The sequence below is a fragment of the Saimiri boliviensis genome, chromosome 2, assembly GCF_048565385.1.
Source record: "Saimiri boliviensis isolate mSaiBol1 chromosome 2, mSaiBol1.pri, whole genome shotgun sequence".
Lineage (NCBI taxonomy): Eukaryota > Metazoa > Chordata > Mammalia > Primates > Cebidae > Saimiri > Saimiri boliviensis.
In genome coordinates this window covers 34,916,335-34,936,005 of record NC_133450.1, presented here as the reverse complement: position 1 = coordinate 34,936,005, position 19,671 = coordinate 34,916,335, and the positions used below count along the sequence as shown (strand labels likewise).

Here is a 19,671-nt window from a genome sequence, read left to right as displayed (position 1 = left end):
GGCTAATCCCTTAGAATGGTGGGCTCTTAGAAGCTATGATGCCTGCACCAATAGCAAAATCATCCATTCAATAGGTAAGTGCCTGCTGAGCGCCAGGCATCAGTGTTGACAAGAAATAGAACAGTGAAGACCGGGTGCGGTGGCTCAAGCCTGTAATCCCAGCACTTTGGGAGGCCGAGGCAGGTGGATCACAAGGTCAAGAGATCGAGACCATCCTGGTCAACATGGTGAAACGCCGTCTCTACTAAAAATACAAAACATTAGCTGGGCATGGTGGCGCGTGCCTGTAATCCCAGCTACCCAGGAGGCTGAGGCAGGAGAATTGCCTGAACCCAGGAGGCGGAGGTTGCGGTGAGCCGAGATCGCGCCATTGCACTCCAGCCTGGGTAACAAGAGCGAAACTCCGTCTCAAAAAAAAAAAAAAGAAATAGAACAGTGAACAGGAGACCAGGCACAGTGGCTCACACCTGTAATCCCAGGACTTGGGGATGTCGAGACAGGCGGATCACTTGAGGTCAGGAGTTCAAGACCAGCCTGGCCAACAAAGAGTGAGACTCTGCTTCAGAATCCCCCCCCAAAAAAAAAGAAGATGAAGAAGAAGAAGAATTAACAAGAGCCCAGGCACCTGCCACACCAGATTTACCTTCAAACTGGGTAAGATAATGACAGACGAGTCAAGAATTAAATGAACTTGGCAGGTTCTGGGAGTAATAAATGTTGAAATATGAAACTAGAATGAAACTAGATAGAGAGTGAGGAGGAGGTCGCTGCTTTGGATAGGATGTCAGAATCACTCTGCAATGTCCCTGACCCAGGAGAGGGAGAGTCAAGTAGGGGGACACCTAGCTTTTGTTTGAACATTATTAACGATAGGAAGTCCACCACCTCCAATGGCCAGCTCAGTTTCTTAAAAACGTCTTCCCGGGAATGAGCCAAAATCTGCCTCCTGTGACCTCAAACTTCAGTAAGTCATTCTCGAGCGTCACGGAAACCAGTCAGCTAATAGACGTTAAGCAGCAAATGCAAAGCGCATCCTAAATGAAGACAGTTGTTGCAATGTTTCAGTTTGAATTAACATGTTTGGGGAAATACAACATACCAAGAGAATGACTTACATGTTCTCATTCAGCCTACAGTTCATAAAAGTGTTTAACACCACCACTTCAAAGGATGTTCATACCGCCAGCTTCTAGAGTCCCAAACCCATCTGTGTGAGCCACCTGACATCAGTGGCAAGACACACCAACTCCCCTTCCGTCTGTAACTCGAGTTGGGGTTTTATGGCGTCAACACTGCCAGTTCTGTTGCCCTGTCATTCGGCATGGCAAAGGAAATTTGGCTCTGTGCATTTTCCTTTCTAAGATATTCATGGAATCATGCAACAAACTACTCTTTGGCCCCACCCTCTATTCCACAGAGAAGAAAATGGAAGCCTGGAGATAGGAAGTGACTATCAAGGTTCATCAGCAAGTGATGGCCAGGGTGGAACTTTTTCCCTTCAGCCTCCAAACTGGAGGTAGTTGCAGCATTGTGTAACCCCCAGGTTTGCTTGTATGTGGGGATGAACTTCCAAGCCTCCAGGGATATTGAGTGCATGCTTAGGAAGAGAAAGTTCAGCTCCCTAATCCCCTTTCACGTGACCCTGCACTCCAGAAATCTTCCCAGAATGTCCGACCACATGCCGCCAAAGGGGTTTCCCTTCGAGTGTGGGCGCATTGGGTTGCAGGTGTCATCTATTGTGTGGCAAGATGCAGCTCCCGCTCTAAAACGACCCAAAAGCTACAGGATGCACAGAGAGAAGCAGGGGTCAGGGACAACGCCAAAGCCGACACTATCGCAGCTTTTACCCAAGTCTAGTAGTCTGACTGAACCAACTGCCTGGCTGCCCCTAATGCCTCAGAGCCCTCTAAGCTGCCTCAGTAAAATGGTTAGTAACAAAGGAAGAAAAACTCCTTAGGAGACAGGCCTTCCTGAGCCAATGAAGGAAGCCTGAGAGCCCTGCCTCCTTGTGGGGGGCGGGGCAGGGAAGGATCTGAGCACTGGCTGTGCTGATCTGGCCATCCCTCCTTTCTCCTCCCTTGCTGGCTTCTGCTGCTAGCTGGAGCTCTGAGAATCCACCATTTCTCCCCTCTGACCCCTATACTTCCTTGAATGGAGAGGAACTGCTAGAATGCAGTTTAATCATAATGGAGAGTATCTCCCCGAAAACAAGGCACCAAAAGAGGGAACACCAATGCCAGCCGCCATCCTGGTGCCTTCTACAGCCAGCCCCAAGGTCACAAGTTTCAAGTGGACTATAAAGCTGGAAACTGATTAGAAAGTAATCAGCTTAGCCCTTAGAAGGCTCCCTCTTGATCACACATCACACCCCTCAGAGTGATAAAATACGGTTTCCTCCAACCGTAACTGTGCAGCAGCACCGTCGAGACCAGGGGTGGTTTCAAAGCCACTGCTGCACCCGAAGGTGAGCCCAGCACAGTTTCCAACTCCACGTTGCACCTGACCGCTTCCGTGTGTAAAGCAGGCAGAAAGTGAGCCCAACCTCTGCTCACTACCCCAGGCCCCTGGGCTGCAGAGAGGGTGACCGGATGGCATGGAGACATCTCAGGAAAGGATGGACTATGAGGAGAAATTCTCCTCCATGACTATCAGTCCCCAGGGAAGGGTGAATATCAGAACCTGGACCTGTGAAACGACCCATGCCATTTGACATCTGCCTCCTTTATAAGTGGAGGCTGAGCGCATGGGTGTTGCAGTCCAACAGACCTGGGTCCTGGCTCAGTGGTATACAGCTATGTCATTGGGAATAGTGACTTGTCCCCGAGCCCAACTTTTCCCATCTGTAAAATGGGGCTAATGATGGCACTGACTCGCAGGTACCATCAAATGTAACCATGTGACAGAGGCCCAGTGCCCAGTGTGCATGATAAGTCTTCACAAATGCTGGTTCATATTATTATTTTTACTATGGAAATTTGAGACAACCACCTGTAACACTCATACCACATGTGAGTTGAGGCAGAAAATCGAGAGGTTGAGCCGAGGTGGCAAAGCACCACGTTTTGATACTCAAACCTCTCCAGAGAAGGGCTCTGTCATTCTGAGGATGGCAAGCTGCTCCCACACTCTCAATATGACCTTTGTCTAGGGTCTTATCATTTCCAGAGCTCCTTCCTCTCCATCTCATCTGATCCTCGCCACAGCCCTATAATGTGGGCAGGGTGAGTGTGCTTCCTGTACCCCACGCATAGAGGAGAAAAACAAGTCTCAGAGAGGTTAAGCAACTTGCCCAAAGTCAAACAGCTTGAAAGTGCCTGAGCAGGATCACAAATCCAGGGCTGCCTGACAGGGCTGGAATGAGGGTCAAGCAGGTCAGATGCCTCGTGTGCAAAACTTCAGGAGACACTCACTTGTAAGACCCTGAGAATTTGAGTGACTGCCTCCTCAAATTCTGCCCTGCTGTCTGACCCCAAGCCTTGGGCCCTTCCCAGAGCACTGAGGCTGAGCCAACTTAAGGAGTTCAGCCCAGCAAGAACTCACTCCCAGCTCCTTGGGGTGGCTGGAACTACTGACTGAGCTGAGCATCTCCCTGTGGAGCGCCAAGAAGAACCACTTTTCAAAAGAGTGAAATGGAACAGAGGGTGGAAGTGGTACCGTGACAGCCATATAAGGCTTCCATGCCCCCTTGAGCTTCAAGGCCAGGGAAGAGGGGCTGGGCCAGACAGTCCTTCCCCAAGGCTCCTCTAAGCCAGTCAGGCCCCTCAGAGGCCTCGCAGCCCTCATCAGCCCAGGGGAGGGATGGGCCGGGACAGGCAGGCAAGCAGCCCACAGGGGTGACTCCCAGGACGGTGGCCTTTGGACGCTGGCCCACCAGACAGTCAAGGCTTTCCTCTCTCCAGCTGCTCAGAGCCCAGCTAACCCCCAGCTCGGCCTCCGTTTACCTCCCACACTCTGTGGGAGGTACCAGCTAGAAAGGAAGCTGATTTTAAATTTGCAAAAAGAAAAACTTCTTTTCTTTCTCTTTGTTGTTGTTTTTTTTTTTTTTTTTTTTTTTTTTTGAGACAGAGTTTCCCTCTTGTTGCCCAGGCTGGAGTGCAATGGCCCAATCTCGGCTCACTGCAACCTCCACCTCCCAGGTTCAAGTGTTTCTCCTGCTTCAGCCTCCCAGGTAGCTGGGACCTGGGTTGGAGTTACGGGAACCTCGGTTACAGGCACACGCCACCACACCCAGCTAGTTTTGTATTTTTAGTAGAGAGGGGGTTTCTCCACGTTGGTCATGCTGGCCTCAGACTCCTGACCTCAGGTGATCCGCCTGCCTCGGCCTCCCGAAGTACTGGCACCACAGGCGCGATCCACCAAGCACGGCCAAAAGAAAAACATTTCTAATGTAGATGATTACATTGACTAATTAGTCAACTTGCTTATGCTTGGATTACTATGAATTTAGCTTTCCTGCAGAAACAGCACCTGTTCATGAGGGTCAGTACAAGGTAATAGGGAGCTGTGCACACTTGAGAGCCTTTAGTGTGGGATTCAAATCCCACGTCCCCTGCGCAAGTGACTCACCTGCTCTGAGACCGTGTCCTCCTTCTATAAAAGGGGACTAGAATAGTACCTGCATTATCCAGTAGTTGCTATTACAAAAACCAGCCGCAATGTATTAAGTGCCTATAATGGGCCAGGTATCGAGTTTCTTTTTCTTTTCCCTACATGCATTGCTTAACACTCATGACAACTGTATAGGTTTGTGTTTTTGAAGTGTAACTTACAGTGAAGTGCTCAAATCTTCAGTGCACAGTTCAATGAACTTTCACGTGTATACTCTGTCTTCTCATCAAATCTCATCATAGATCAGCTTTGCCTGTTTATGAACTTCATACCCATGGGCTTATATGGTATGTGCTCTTTTGTGGCTGGTTTCTTTCACTCAACTTTGTTTTTGCAACCATCCACATTGTTGTGTATCAGTTATTTGTCCTTTTACATAGCTGCATAGTATCCCATGGTGTGACAATGCCACCGTTTGTTTATCCATTGAACTTGTTACCATCGTCTTCATCGTCACCATCATCCTATTTTGCGAATGATGAAATTGGGATCTGAACTTCTTACTGTTTAGCTTAAAGTCACAGAGTGACCTTGAAGCCAAACAGGGACTTGAACCCAGGTCCCTGTAACTCCAAAACCAGCTCCTTACCCTGGACAATAGAGCCTCGCATAGCCCTGGAATACTGGAATTGGCAGAAATGAAAGCTGACCTGTGTGATCACGAGCTCCTTCTCCTAGAGGTGCATTTGGAGTCGGGGGCAGCTACCTGTCTGGCTCCAGGTGCTGAGAAAATTACCTTAGTTTTGGCCATTGCCCATATTTATTTTCATTGCAACCCAAGCTCAGGTGAAGTCATCACTCACAGCCCTGTACTTTGAAACCAGGGTTTTGCCAGCATTTCAAAACAACTGCAAACAGCCTCAATGTGGAGGAGGCATCCTTGTCCACTGACCAGCAGCTGGCCCTCATGGGCAGCCCTGCCCAGGCTCCTCAGAGTCTAGTTTCCTATGACAGTAACTCAGCTGTGTTGGAGTCCCATCTGTGACTCCCACAGAAAGCACTGTAGGCCACGTTTCTCAACACAAGGCTTACCTCTCACAAGGTGAGACCCTCAGTGCTGACCTAACCTCAAGAAAAGGCTCAGGTTTTGCCTCGCTTTCCAACCTTCAGTGTATCTGCCTGCTGCCCAGCAGGCTAACGGCAGGCCTTAGAAGGGCCACCTGCAAGGAAGCAAGGGGGTGACCAGGGGCCTGGCTAACCTCCTCCCCCTCTGAACTCAGGTAGCCTCCAATCAGTCCAGCCAGACATGATTAAATGGTTGGCTACACACAGGGATGGAAGACCCCGGGGGAAGAAGGGCATGGAGCCAACTCCCCGAGGCAGCCCCAGGGCACCCTTTGGTCTGTTGATCATTAACAGAAGCCACCTCATGGCAGGCAGAGAAGGGGAAAGTCCAAGGGGATGGCCTACCTCCTCCTCCCAGACTCCATCTCCAAATGTGCCAATGCAGGGCCTCAAGGGAGGTGAGGTCATGGCACTCAACAGAGGGGGTGTGTGTAGAGGCATCTAATCCAACTGGTTGCCTCCTGTGTTCATGCAGAATCTCCACAAAAGGCCAAGGGAGAGGGCAACTAACACTGATCGATTTGTAGTTACTGTGTGCCAGGAGCTGTGCCAGCGTCCCAGCCTACAACACTCTAGCATAGTGGTGAAACGCAGTGATGGAGAGTGATGGAGCTCGCCTGCCTGAGTTCAAATCCTGACATTGTCTCCCCTTGTGACAAATTAGTGAACTTCTCTGCACCCCAATTTCTCCATCTGTATAAAGGGAGTAGTATAGAGCTTCCTCCACGGGGTCATTATGGTCATTCAATGAGTTAATACACAGGAAGTTCTTCGAGGACTACCTGGCACTTACGAAAAGTTGTCATGACTAATGGCTCACTTGATCTCACAGTAACCCCTTGAGATACAGCTGAAAAATCCAAGGTTGAGTCATTTACCCAAAGCACAAGCTGGTAGATGGGGAGCTGGGATTTGAATCCTGGTCCAAAGGCTCCATTCAACACTTCTTCCTTCATGCCCTGGATCCTTCCCCTGCCATGACCCACTCAGCCTCTTCAGTACCCAGAGTTTTGTGATCCATTTGACTGTAAAACCCATCTTTGAACTGACCCCCAATCTCAGTTGGCCCTCAATGCCCTCCTTTCACGAGTGTCACTGAACTATAGCAGGCTCCTAGCCTTCCTCCTGACAGTGAGGCCTCCAGGCCAGAAAAGGTATTGCTCAGTGGCCAACATAGCTCATTTCTTTGAGCTGCTCCAAGGAAGACCTTCATTCAACAGCCAGAGAGTGTGTTGCAGGACCAGCAACCACAGAGACCCTGCCCATCCATGGCAGACCTGGTGCAGCCCCCTAAACCCAGCCTTCAAGATGCCCTATCCTCCAGGGTAAGGGGTGGAGAAGAAGGCCTTGTGCCCAGGATTGGCCTGGCCTTTCCTGACCCACTTCCCTTGTGAAGACCTTCCCTTCAGCTCCCTCGGCATGGTTCCTATCCTTCCCAGATGCAGAGGAGCTCAGAGATGGGGGTTTCTTGCCAGCTCTGGGTTCACACCTCCCTGGCCTCCCTGCCAGACTAGACTACAGGGCTGCTGCTGAGGCCCCTTCTAATATCCTGGAGAAATAATGGGCCTGAAAGAGTCTGCTGTTCCCTTTCCCAAGGGCCATCTTCTCTAACTCCAAGGACTCGATGGTGCACAATCAGACTCTCGTGGCTACCACATATGGGCCTGGGTGACCTAAATCCCAGCTTGAATGAGTTCCCCAGGAAGACACTTAGGTGGGGTAAAGGGTTAAGGCCCAGGGACATGGAGCTTCCCCACAAGATAAGGAGTTTCCCCTGAGCTTCACAGTCAACCCCCACCCTCCAGGGCCTCCAGTGGTCAACGTCTCTATCTTGGTTATCTAAGTCAAAGGACTGATTCCCATAGAGGAAACTGAGGGGTGGACAGGAGGTACACCTGGGCCTCTAGGAACCTAACCAGGATCGCCGTTGAGAGGGGAAGTGAGAAAGGTGTCTGCCACATGCTCAGGTGTGCCTGCAGGGAATGAGCTCAAGGCGAATGATGTTTTGCTTTTACTCCAAGAGGAAGATCACGTGCCACCACCAACCACCACCACCACCACCAGCTCCACCCACACACAGAGTCATTTCCTCCTTAAGGGACAAGAGGCCTCGGTTTACTCCAGTCCCAAGAAGAGCTGCTTTTCCCCTCCCTATACCACCAACCCCTGCCCTGGAACAGGTAATAGTCTACTTTTCTACTTCATCCCACTGACCCCCAGTAGCTATCTGCTGACTAGGGAAATGAGTTGTGAGTAGAGGTAGGTCTTTGAGGCTCAGGGACGTCCCTGGCCTACCCAGTGTTCTGCTGCAGACCTTCAGAAGAGGTCTGGTGGAATCACGGTGGAAATTCAGCTGAACTCCCCGAAACTTACTGGGTGTAAGGAACCAAAGGCAAGTGAGCCTCAAATAGCAATCTGTCTTTCCCAAAGAAGCCCTCCCTAGGCTCAGACTCATGATTTTTAGAAAGTTCCAACTCCTCTGGCAGGTGAAATGCTACCTCTAAGTGGTCATCTGGCCTTGGTGGGGGTGCTTCTAGCCAAGGAGACCCCACCCTTCCCGAGATGACAACACACCTGACTTTGCACAGCATCTGAGATTGTAACTCAGGTGGGGGGAACCCTTGGTGACTTGCTGTGTTGTTGGCCAGCGTTAGTACTCACTTCCCCTAAACTGCCCTCCAAACACAGATGCATGTCAAATCTAGCCCCAGTCCTCAGTTCTTGTGACTGAGCCCCTCACCCCGCTGGCTGTTCCTCTCCAAGCAGCCAGTGCTTCCTTACACCCACCCCAGGTGGTAGGTGCTGAGAGGCTAGGACCGAGGTAAATTTCCTGTAGGAAGAATGAGCCCAAGGCACCCCAAAAAAGAACTCACTCGAATCCAAGCCTGCGTTGTGTGCCATGTGGTGCTAGGTCCTCCTTAATCATTTTGGCAATCGAAACACCAGCCCACCAGCGCGAAGGAATGAAGAGTACAGGCTGGGTGGGGCAGACATTCAAAAGGTTTTGAACGTCAAGACAGGTTCCCCCCAAAACTCTGAGCCTTGGCTCCCCAGAACCGCTGAGGCCACACAGGTGTTGGCAGGGCTGGGCCGGGCCTGCTGTTATTCAGCCAACAAACACACTGGGCAGTCTTTTCAGAAGGAATACGGCAGGAAGTACAGGCTCCTTTGCAGAAAACACACACACACACACACACACACACACACACACACACACACCCCATCCCCTCCACCCCACCCCCAACCTCAGCTCAGCAAACTGCCAGCATCAAGGAAGGGAGCTAAGGCTTAGCTGTAGGGATCAGATTCAGACAACCACAGCCTCCTCTCCCCCTCCCCAGGACCTGCAAGGGAAGAACCTTACTGGCAAAGTCAAGCCAAAACCAAGTAAAACCAGCTCCACCATCCATGTTTCTTGAAAAAACGGGGTTTATTGATTTTTAAACTGCAAATAGTCGTTACAAAAAGTTTTTTTTTCTTTTAAATAAATTCACACAAAGAAAGAGAAATAGAAAGCGACGGTAGTGACCAGCAAGAGGAATAATAATTACATTCATCTTAATGTGTGTGTGCCAGTTCTGTTTACATTAACATTGGAAAACTCCAGACCTGGAATCCAGAACCTCAAATCTGTGAGTGGAATGTCTTGAGATGGGCACGTGGAAGTCAAAGGGTTTCTCTCTTTTTTTTTTTTTTTTTTCCCTTTTAGAAGCTATACATAAAAAGTTGTTTTCCTTCTGTACTGTCACAGAACTTTTACATACATTCTCAGTCCTAGTCATGAAAGGCCTAAAGAGAAAGAAACTCAATTTGCAGTCCAACACAAAGGGGGGAATTTCTAAAATAAATAATCCAACAGTTTTTTGCATTTTTTTAAATTAATTTTTCATTTTTTTAAAATAAAATAACCAAAAAAGTGTAAAGTTACAAAAAAATGTCGTTGAAGAATAATATATTAAAACTGTGGAAAAAAAGGAAAAAGACACGTCACAAAATTTTAAGATTAATATGAAGATCATAATTTAACATAAAAGAATATATTCTATGGATTTGTCATCCCGATAAATATGAACAAAATTAACAAAAAAAAGCATAGTTTGGCAATAAATACGTTTTGATAAGTTAAATAAGCTTTTTTATATTGATGTGCAGTGACAAGCAAAATTTTTGCTCTCCAATTTCTGAAAGTTATATGAAGTTTAAAACCCAGGGAAGAAAGCATGGCGTGAGTGCTCTAAGGATAGACCTACGGTATTCTAGAGCAAAAACCATTAAAGCTACTTCTACAGGAAATCGTTTTACACAGATATTGTATGTGGAATGAATACCATTAACTGCTCACCCCTTACATTTTTTTTTTTAGCTTTTCTCTCATTTTTTTTTGTTGTTATTTTTTTTTTAAAGATGTCACATATGAACTGGGGAACTTTAGCACCAAAATCAAGTCTCTTATAGTCCATCTAGCTTCCCCTTCCTCCCCACTTAAAAAAAGAAAAAAAATTAAATCACAAAGTCCCACTTAAGTCAAAATCTTCATCCGCTTTTTCAGCCTTCCTTCCTGCAGACCTACACAAACCCAGGCAAGATTAGTCAACAGGGGTTCAGATAGGGAAGAAAAAGGTTTTGAATGTCAAGATAGGTTTCCCCAAAAACCCTAGTCTGGCAACAACTCTCCCAAGGGGCTGGGGGGGGGGGGGTCAGGCGGAGAGGTGACACCGGGAAGAGGGGAAGAGTAAGTGAAATCAGGGAAGGTGCAGTTGTGTCGCCAGTGGAGGGGGCTGCTGGTTCCGGGTCTCCACCTCCCCCATGGGCAGAGGCTCCGGGAGGCCCACGGGTGCCCTCTGGCGCTGAAGAGGTAATGTAGTCACAGTGACAAAGTTAGATTACAAGGCACTAAGTTGCTTCTGTAAACTGTTACTGCTTTTTCTTTTGTGATTTGGCACTTAAGGCTTAAGCCAGAAAAAAAAAAAAGAGGCATCTACTGACAAAATATGGGACTTGTCTGTTATGCGTGGTAAGTGGGCTATAAACCAGGGAGGGGGTTTCAAGCCAGAAGAAGCTACTGACAAATTGACTTGTCCTTATGTTAGGTGGGGTAATGACGGGGAGAGGGAGGGGACATTCTGAGGTGCTGGGGGAAAGGGGTTGAGCTTAACTTTGTTAATGTAGGGCTTGTGGGGAATCAGATGGGTAAGGAGAAGAGGGTATGGGGTTTGGGTGCAGGGTAGGGGTTGGAGTAGGCAGGAGGTCCCTCCCTACCCTGGCTTAGTCATCTGAGATGGAAAGTCTGCTGAAGATGGGCAGGCGTCTTGAGTTGTCCAAGGTCGGGGAGTCTGAGCCACTGTGGCTGCTGCTGGAGCTGCTCAGGTAGCCCTCCTGGTCCGAGAGAGAATCCTGAGGGCTGGGGGGAGAGTCAAACATGTGAGGGGACTCGGACATGGGCCGGAAGAGAAAGGTGGTCGGGGAGCCACCCCCGGGGAGCCCCATGCTAGGGGCAAAGAGGCTTGCCAGCTCCTGGCTGGAGAAGGCAAAAGGGTTATTGGTGCCATCGGGCAGGGTAGGTGAGCTCAGGAGGTCATCGGCGCTCAGGATGGGGGGTGGGGTGATGGACGTGGGGCTGTCCAGCAGCCCGGTGGCAGCGGCGGTGGCAGCGGCACTGGGAAACCCAGCAAAGCTAAAGCTATGCTGGAGGCGGGGACGGTCAGCGGAGAGGTCCCGGGCCCCGGCCAGGGCACGGCGCTCTTCTGCGTTGTGGATGAAGTGGCAGCGGGGCCCATAGGGGCAAAAGCCGATGGTGTGGAAGGTGCGGCACAGCTCCGTCTTGTACTTGGGGTGGCGGGTCAGGCTGCGGAGCTCGTGGATGCCGTGTGCGAACTGGCACTTGTCCCCGTACTTACAGGCACCGTTTTCCTCGAAGGGGCGGCACAGCTCCGTCTTGTAGCGGCTGGAGTTGACCTGGCCGCTCCCGGGCTGCTTCTGGGTAGGGAGCAGCCGCTCGCCCCCTTCCGAGAAGGAGCGGTCTCGGAAGCGGCTGTCCCGAGAGCTCAGAGCTGGGGCTGGCTCACCCTTGAGGCTGCTGAGGAGCTGGTTCTGGTGGAACTTGGAGCTGGGCAGGGTGACCGAGTGCCTCCGAGGGAAGCCCCCACCGGCAGGGGTGCCCACGGCCTTTCTGTCCAGCAGGCAGCCCCCCGCACTGGGTGCACTGTAGTTGAGCATCTTGTTACCCTGGAAAGAGAAGAGAAAGGATGATAAGGACGGAAGAAGACATCTACCAGGATGTCCACAGCCCTCTCCACAATCACGAACGCCGTCTGTCTCCAAGAGCTCATCTCCACCTCTGCTCTAGCAAGCCCCCTTCCCTCTCTCCCTCCCATAGACCATTCACCTGGGTTTATTTTGGCCCCATGAATAAGAAACCACAAAATCCAGACTGTGTGACAAGCACCCTGCTCCATACCTGCAATGCCTCCTGCAATGCCACCCCCATATCCTCTGTCCCCAAAGCCACCACTTTAATCTGTAAAGTTCAACTTCCTTACTGCCCAAATAGTTTCGTCAACTCAAAATATCTCCAACAACCCAGACCTCTCCAGATTACCCTCCCCTAACAAAACAGGTAAATCTCAGAGAGACTATTATAGGCCAGGTTAGGTCCCCTTCTAATCAGTCCCTGCTTAATTGATACCCCCTCCCTCAAGACCCGGCCTAAGAAGACTCTCAACTTCCTCCTTCCTTTGGCAACAGGTTTTCAGACTGCCTTTGCTTTTTCTTGTGGGGAGGAGCTTGGGAGCCTGGTCTGAGGTTGGGAGAGACAGGGAAGTGATTCCTGAAAATAAAACTCATTGCCCTAAGTTCCCGGAAGAGGTATTTTCCACAATGATCTCTCTCACCATTCCCACTCAGGCCCAGCCCATCCCGTCCCCCTTCACTGCGAAGATGCCTTTGCAATTAGTCTTCTGGCTGCAAGAGCAGGCTTGGATAAGAGCGCCAGTGTTTAATCTTTAAGCAAAGCTGCAGATGGAAAGGAAAAGGAAAGCACCAACCCCCCTAACCCATCTTCCAGTGAATAGCAGATTGGGGTTGGTGGCGTTGGGGGCAGAGCCACCAATGGCAGGTTTCTGGTCCAATGCGATCCTGGTCACCTGCCCAAATTGTACCCAAGATTTGGAAAGGGTGCAGGTCGGGGACCTAGGAGTTAGTTTCCAGCCCATGTGGGTGTCATTTTGCAAATTCTAATGTTGGTCCCTTAGGCTCAGCAAGGGGGGATCGCGAATCTGTAACTGCAACCACCCCACCGAGAGGATTACAGGAACCCAGTCGAGAGCTGGTTCCCAACAATGAGGTTCATTTAAAACCCTCATTCATTTAAAAACCTCCCCTGAGGGGGGGAGGGGGCCAAAGAAAGAAACAGATCAAAGAGCGGGAGAGTCGGAAAAAGAAGGTAGAAGTGTTGGGTAGCTCTGGCAGCCGGGCCGGCAAGTGGAGTTTGGGAATATGCAGGGAGGAAAAGGAAGCTGAAAAATTCAAACTTTTAAAATGTTACTCTTCAGCTCCTCGGCGTCCCTGCACCCCAACCCTGCAGCCCTGGGGCCTTGGCAGCTGCACCAACAGGAGCAGCAAGCTGGGAAAACAGCAACATGACCCGACGTGTTAAGAGAAGGCAAAACACTTCAGCAATTAAAAGCAGCCCAGCAGCTTCGCCCTTTCAAATTGGGAGGAGGAGGCTGGAAAGAAATTTAACAACATCCACTGGCTTTTGCTATGTACGTTTAAACCGCAGTCCTGGAACACTCCGACTTTAGAACTTGCTTTTTCAACACTGGCTGGCAAGCAACATGTTTCAAGGAGGCCCCCCCCATTAAATCCTTACTCGCGGGACTCTAGAGTTCAAGCCAGCATTTTGCTGCCCTCCTCCCTGCCACCCGCCACCAAAAATCGACCAGCCGCAACGACTCGGTAACACAGGTAAGCAGGTCAACTCCAATGCCTCGTTCACCCCAAAGTTTGCTGCACGATCGGCTATCGCGGGAAGAAGCCCAGCGGAGCTAGGGCGGACTCCAGCACCACTGCAAACTTGTTCTGCAACATCTTTTTGAATCACAACTTGGCCTCCTTCTTCCTCGCATATCCCCAGCTCCCCCAAAAGGGGAGGAAAACATCCCAGAGACTCACTTCCCCGAGGGATCTCCCACTCCCAATCCCACGGGTCAGCAATGCTGCTGGACAGATCTAGGGCGCACACTGGGAACCCATCAGACCAACAGCAAGTTACGTAAAAAAGAATCGCCCAAAACTTGTCCCAATCCCAGCCCTCCTCCCAAGGCCCCCGGGCTGCCCCGCCAGGCAAACTTCGCCCCTCAAAACTCTAGCCTCCAGATTTGCACGTAATCCCCGCCAGGAACAGTTGAAACTCAAAGGGTGGGAAGAACGGGGCCAAATTCCTTCAAACTTGGAAGAAAAGAATCATCTTGCTGCACCACCTTCCCCACTGCCTTCCAAGACCCAAACTTTTGTGGGTTCTTTTTTGAGGCAAAAGATAAAGAGTTTTTGGAAAGCAAATGCTCCGCCCCACTTTACCTTGCATAAAACTTCGCTCAAGTCGAAGATGGTGGCAGACACTAGGGTGGTGGTCATCCTGTGCGCTCGCGCGGGCCAGCGGCGAGAATCTGGTGTGTCTCGAAGGTCCCGGTGAGGGAAAGGCGCAGCCTCTCGGGTCTGGAGTCCCACACGCCAGTTCCCAGCGCCCCTCGCCTTTCTGACTCCGGGGCTGCGGCGCGCAAAGCCCGATTTATAAAGTTTCAGATTTGGTGGGCCGGGAAAGGAGGAGCTTTAAACTTATTTAAATGAGGAAGAGGAGGAAAAAGAAGTTGATTGACACTGGAGTTGAATCAGCCATGCGGTCAGGCGGGGCGGGGGAGGGGAGGAGAAGAAACTTTCAAAAGGAAGAAGGGGGAGGGGAGACGAGAAAAGAAGGCGGAAAAAAAAAAAACCCCACTCCGAGCCGCGCACAACTTTTTTTTTTCTTAAAGAGGAAAAGTTTCGAGTCGGCTGACTTCGCTACCCAGCGCTTCAGGCGCCCCTCTTCGGGCCCGCGCGGGCGCAGAGCGGGAGGGGCGCGCCCCCTCCTTTGTCAGCCTCCGAGCGCGGCTGTGACGTCACTCATTCCACTCCCTCCGGGGTTCTTGTTGTGGTGTTGTTGTTTTTTGTTGGGCAGGAAGGCGGGCTCGACTTTCTCTTTTTGCCAGCAGGAGCTGAAGCCCGTCCTTAGCGCCCGGGCTGCGGTTTCCATGTTGAGCCGGTGGTCCCCTTGAAACTTCCAAAGTGTCTGCACAACTTACCTTTTCCCGACTTCTCTTACGCACTCGGCTTCCCTCCGCAAACCCGGCTGGCCGAGGACAGTAGAAATTTGGGACGCACAAAACGTTCAAGTCTAGGGTTTTATGTTTTTTTTTTTTTTCCAGCGGGGCGTAGGGTGGGGCGCTGTGCGGGGGGGACTAGGGAAACTTTTTCCCCAAGAGGACACGGCCTGGCGGGCGCGAGCGCGGCAGTTTAGCGCGCCGCACGCGTCCACACTCGCGCTCGCTTTGCAGCCGGCGCTCTCCGGGTGTGGGCGGGTGGGGGGCGTCGCAAAAAAAGATTACAGCCCGGGCCGATTGTTTGTTTTACCAGGCCTAGGCGTGGCGTTTCTTTTCACGCATCCAATCTTTAAACTTTTAGTAAAGAAAACCCTAATCCTTCCTGAATGCCCCTTCCTCCCAGAAAAAGCCCACCAAGCAACTCACAACTTTCCACGCGCGCCCTCAATTCTGGGCGGCGCCACAACCCTCCTTCCTCCTCCATCCTCCCCCCAACACACCTCCAGACTCTAGAACAATGAAAAAAGTTTACTTTGATAAGAAAGAAGGTAAAAAGGTGGACGGAGGCGGCACTTTTAACTTATTGTTGCTTCTCTCGCCCCCACGGGAAAGTGGAACATATGGCTTGTCACGCTGCGCCGTTTTGGCGGGAGGTGGGGAGGGGGGCATGGGAGCCAGGAAAGCGAAGGGCCCGCAATGGAGCATGACTCCCTTGAAAATGACAAAATACATATTTACTGTTATGTTTGGATGCCACCCACCCAAATACAAAGTTAAGGTGTCCCCTATCCGCCCTCTGCGCCTTTGCCCCGGTGCCGGCGTGGTGACCCAGGCGGAAGTCGCAGGGCCGCGCTTCTTTCCGATTTCCACGCGGGCCTCGCCGCCCCCTAGGCCCTCGCACGTTTCTTCGCTGCACTCTAGGCCGCCGAGTCTGTTATGAAATCCGGTGCTGCCGAGTGGCTAAGATTGAGTTCCATTGCGATGTAATTGGGTCACCCCATTATGAGCACGTTTCTTTGGAAAGGACGGGGCGGGCCAAAGAGAGCGCTCGAGTCACACTCTCACCACCCCCAACACACATTTTTTTTTTTAACTGCATTTTTTATTTATTCGTCAACCTCTGGGCAAACCCAGCGAAACCTTCCAAATCACAACTGTTTGAGAAACCGGTTGTTTTCAACTTTGCGAAACACAACTTATGCTGCAGCCACGAACCTACGTGATCCCAGCGGGATCGGCTTTCATTTGTCTCCTCTGCCTGAAATTGATGGCCCCCACTTTAACACGGCTGCTGCCCCTCGCCTGTTCTGCTGCTGCTCTCCAGCCGCCTGTTGCTTCTCTCCCCCTGCTCCCATTTTTCAGCTTTTCTGGCAAGCGCCAGAAAGGGAATAACTTCCATCCACCTTAATTTCAATCACTCAAGTGTAGGTTTCTTTCTTAGAGGGATGTTTGCTCGTTCCTTTCCCAGCCCCAAGTGGGTGTTGGGGCGTGGGGGGGGGGGACGATTTCGTGCAGTTTCTTGGTGATGAGGTAATGAGTTCCAGATTTCGGGACAGAGCAGGGTGCACGCTGAAACCACAAGGTTAGTCTGAGTTCTGATGTGAAACTATTTCGGTTTTTTTATTCCCCCGGCCTCCACCCATTCCCGCTCCCCCAAACCGCCGCCCCAAAGGGGGCCGGCTGGTCTTTAACTCCCGAGGGTTGGCGAAGCTCGGCTGAGGGGACCAGAGGAGGGGCTGGAAGCAGGCAAAGGGGAAGGGGACTGGGAGCGGAAGGGGCCCCCTTCCCGGCCCAGGGCTGTCCCCCTGCTCCGGGCAGCGCCGCTTTCCCTCCAAGTCTGCGGGACCGGCCAGGAGCACCATCGGGCGTCCCAGAATGGCCACAAAGTGGGTTTTTCCAAAGAAAGCTGATTCCTCGAATTTCTTAGGCTTTTCCAACTCCCAGCGGCCCTCCCCTCCCCCTCTCCCCGGGGGCGCGGGGTCCTCAAGGCTGCGGCTGGCCCGGACCGCTCGCTCCCGAGTTGTTTACCGGCCCCGCCGGCCGAGGGTTTGTTCCAGCTCCCAGAGTCTGCCTCTATAATTAAACTCTTTTTTTAATTGTCGGGTTGAAACGTCATTTCGGGGACTTTCCAAGGGTGAGGGAACGGAGGGGAGGGAGCGAGTTCCTTAACCCTTCGCTGACCCGGTGTCCCCGCCGCGGCTGGCCGGGGCGGGGTGAGGGTCCGAGGGCGGGAGCCGCCCCCCGCCCAGACGTGCTCCGCCGGTGTCCCGAGCGGCGAGCCCCGACGGGGCAGGAAGGCCGAGGCGAGGCGAGGCGGCGCGGCCGGCCCCCACCGCCTCCCCGGCGCAGGCCGCCCTCCGCTCCTTACCCCGCCGTGCCCAGGGCGGCCGCCGCCTCACCTGCACTGCCGCCTCCGGCCGGGAGGCGGTGGGCCGGCTCCTCAGTCCCGGGCCGACTTCCGGGCCCTCCCAGTTCGCCGGGAGCGCGGCCCTTCCCGGGGAGGGGCGGCCCAGGTATTTCAGCTTGGGGGTGGGGTGGGATGTTCGGTTTTGTGCCGGGGGGAAGGAGAAAGTCCTCGGAGTAAAGGAGGCGCTGCGGATGTGCATATTCATCGGCCTGTCTGGACCCCGAGCGCACCTCCAGGCAGGTGAGAGTGTGGAGCGCCGGGCCGCGGAACCCCCCATCGTTCGGCCTAGTCACAGGCGTCAGCAGGGGACCCCCCTCCCGGGAGCCCCGCAGTGCTGCGCTTCCTCTCAGGCTTCAGGTCTTACCCCTGGAGTCCCCCGGTTTAAAGTTTGGAATGCCGATTCTTCGCCCCAGGTGGGGCCGGGAAACTGCGTTTTTGGTAAATTTCCATCTCACGACCCCGTACACGAATGTTTGAGAATCAGTGAGCCAGGACATTGAAGTCAAACAGTCCTGGATCCAAATCTTGGCCATTTTCTAGTTATGGGACTTTTCGAGTCACTGACCAAGGCCTCAGTTTCTTCATCTCTGAAATGGGAATTATGATACCTGCCTAAATTTGGCTCATAAAGTGCCTAGAGTCATGCCTCACTGAAACCCTGTATACACCATGTTGTTGTATGTTAACTAAGCCATTTGGCAACCGTTATTACACCACAAAACAAATTCTGAGGCTCTTCACTTGGCGAAGGATTATTCAGTGAAGACTTACATTATATTAAATGGTCAACTGACAACTTTTAAGTTTAATCTGTGTCACTCTCTAGCCTCCACCCCCAGCCCTGGACAAGGCAGGCCCTGATGCCTGGAAATGGGGAATCTCTCAAAGTCCTCAAGCCCCTGGAAGAGCTTAGTGGATATTACTGAGCTGTCAGTATTCTCCTGAACAAGGCACAGTTCTCAGGAGATGGCACTTCAGCGGCACTGCAGGGCATCTGGAATTTTTGGGTTTGGGAGCAGGCTGCCTCCTACTAGGACTACTGAGAATTCAACCCCAGGACTAACATTGCCCTGGGGAGTCTAATTGCCTAGGTCTCTGCAAGACGTTCCAACTGTCAGTTATCAGGCTAGCCCACAGCTACATCTCGCCGCTTGCCTTAACCTGGGCCCCACCTAGAACAGTCCAGCAGAATCTGACTCTCTTACTCCAGCTTAGAATTTTTGCACTCCCCATCACCACTTCTCCCATCCTCCAGGGTACTCCCCAGGCACTAGTCCCATTTAGATGAAAATGAGCCATCTTCCTCCTTCTCCAGGGCCTTTGCACATGCAAATCCCTCTGTCTGAATCAACCTTCCTTTAGCCCAAGTAAATTCTAAATCGTTCTTTAGGACGCAGCTCAAACCTCGCTTCCTCTGGGAAAACGTTCTTGATGCTTTCCTTCCTCACAAAACAGCGTCTCTCCTCTCTGTTAGGCTCTTACAGAATGTTCATTTCCTTCAAAGTAGTTATTTCAGTTTGTCAGTATACATTCATTCCTGTAACTTTTTTTTTTTTTTTTACTTTTCAATTTAACATACAGTAAAATTGATCTTTATTTGGTGTACAGTTCTATGAATTTTAACTAATGAATTGATTCATGTAACTACCACAATCAGGAAAGAGAACAGTTCCATCACCCCTCAAAAACTCCCTCCTACTATCCCTTTGCTAATTCAGACCTTCCTCCATCTCTTTTGTCCTTTGTTTTTTTGTTTTGTTTTTTTTTTATTCTGTTTTGCTTTCCTCCATCTCTAATCCCTGGCAACCACTGATCTGTTTTCTGTCACTGTACTTTTGTCTTTCCCAGAATGCCATATAAATGGAATCATATTATATGTTTGATTTCACACAGCATATACCATGTTGTTGCATGTATCAATAGTTTACTCCTTTTTATTGATAAATAGTATTTCAATGTGTGCTTATACAATTGTTTATCCATTCTCCTGTGTGCTTATTACAATAGTTTATCTGTTTTCCTGTTGAAGGACATTGGATTATTTCCAGTTTTGGGCCATTATGAATAGAGTTTCAATAAACACTCATGTACAGGTTTTCGTGTGAACACAAGTTCTTATTTCTCTAGGGTAAATGGAGCGAGATTGCTGGGTCATATGGTAACTGTATGCTGAAATTTATACATAACTGCCAAATCATTTTCCAGAGTGGCTATACTGTTTTGCATTTCCAACAA

At 51.1% G+C, this 19,671-nt stretch overlaps 1 protein-coding gene across 1 annotated transcript; it reads right to left on the bottom strand.

Annotated features, from left to right (window-relative positions):
* Positions 1 to 9,084: 9,084 nt before the first annotated feature.
* Positions 9,085 to 14,780, bottom strand: ZFP36L1 (ZFP36 ring finger protein like 1). The gene is made up of 2 exons (XM_074393080.1): positions 14,251 to 14,780; positions 9,085 to 11,898 (listed from the first exon to the last, which is right to left on the bottom strand). Exons 1-2 carry the CDS (start codon positions 14,305 to 14,307, stop codon positions 10,939 to 10,941), a joined length of 1,017 nt encoding a protein of 338 aa, XP_074249181.1. The 5' UTR covers positions 14,308 to 14,780; the 3' UTR covers positions 9,085 to 10,938.
* Positions 14,781 to 19,671: the final 4,891 nt, after the last annotated feature.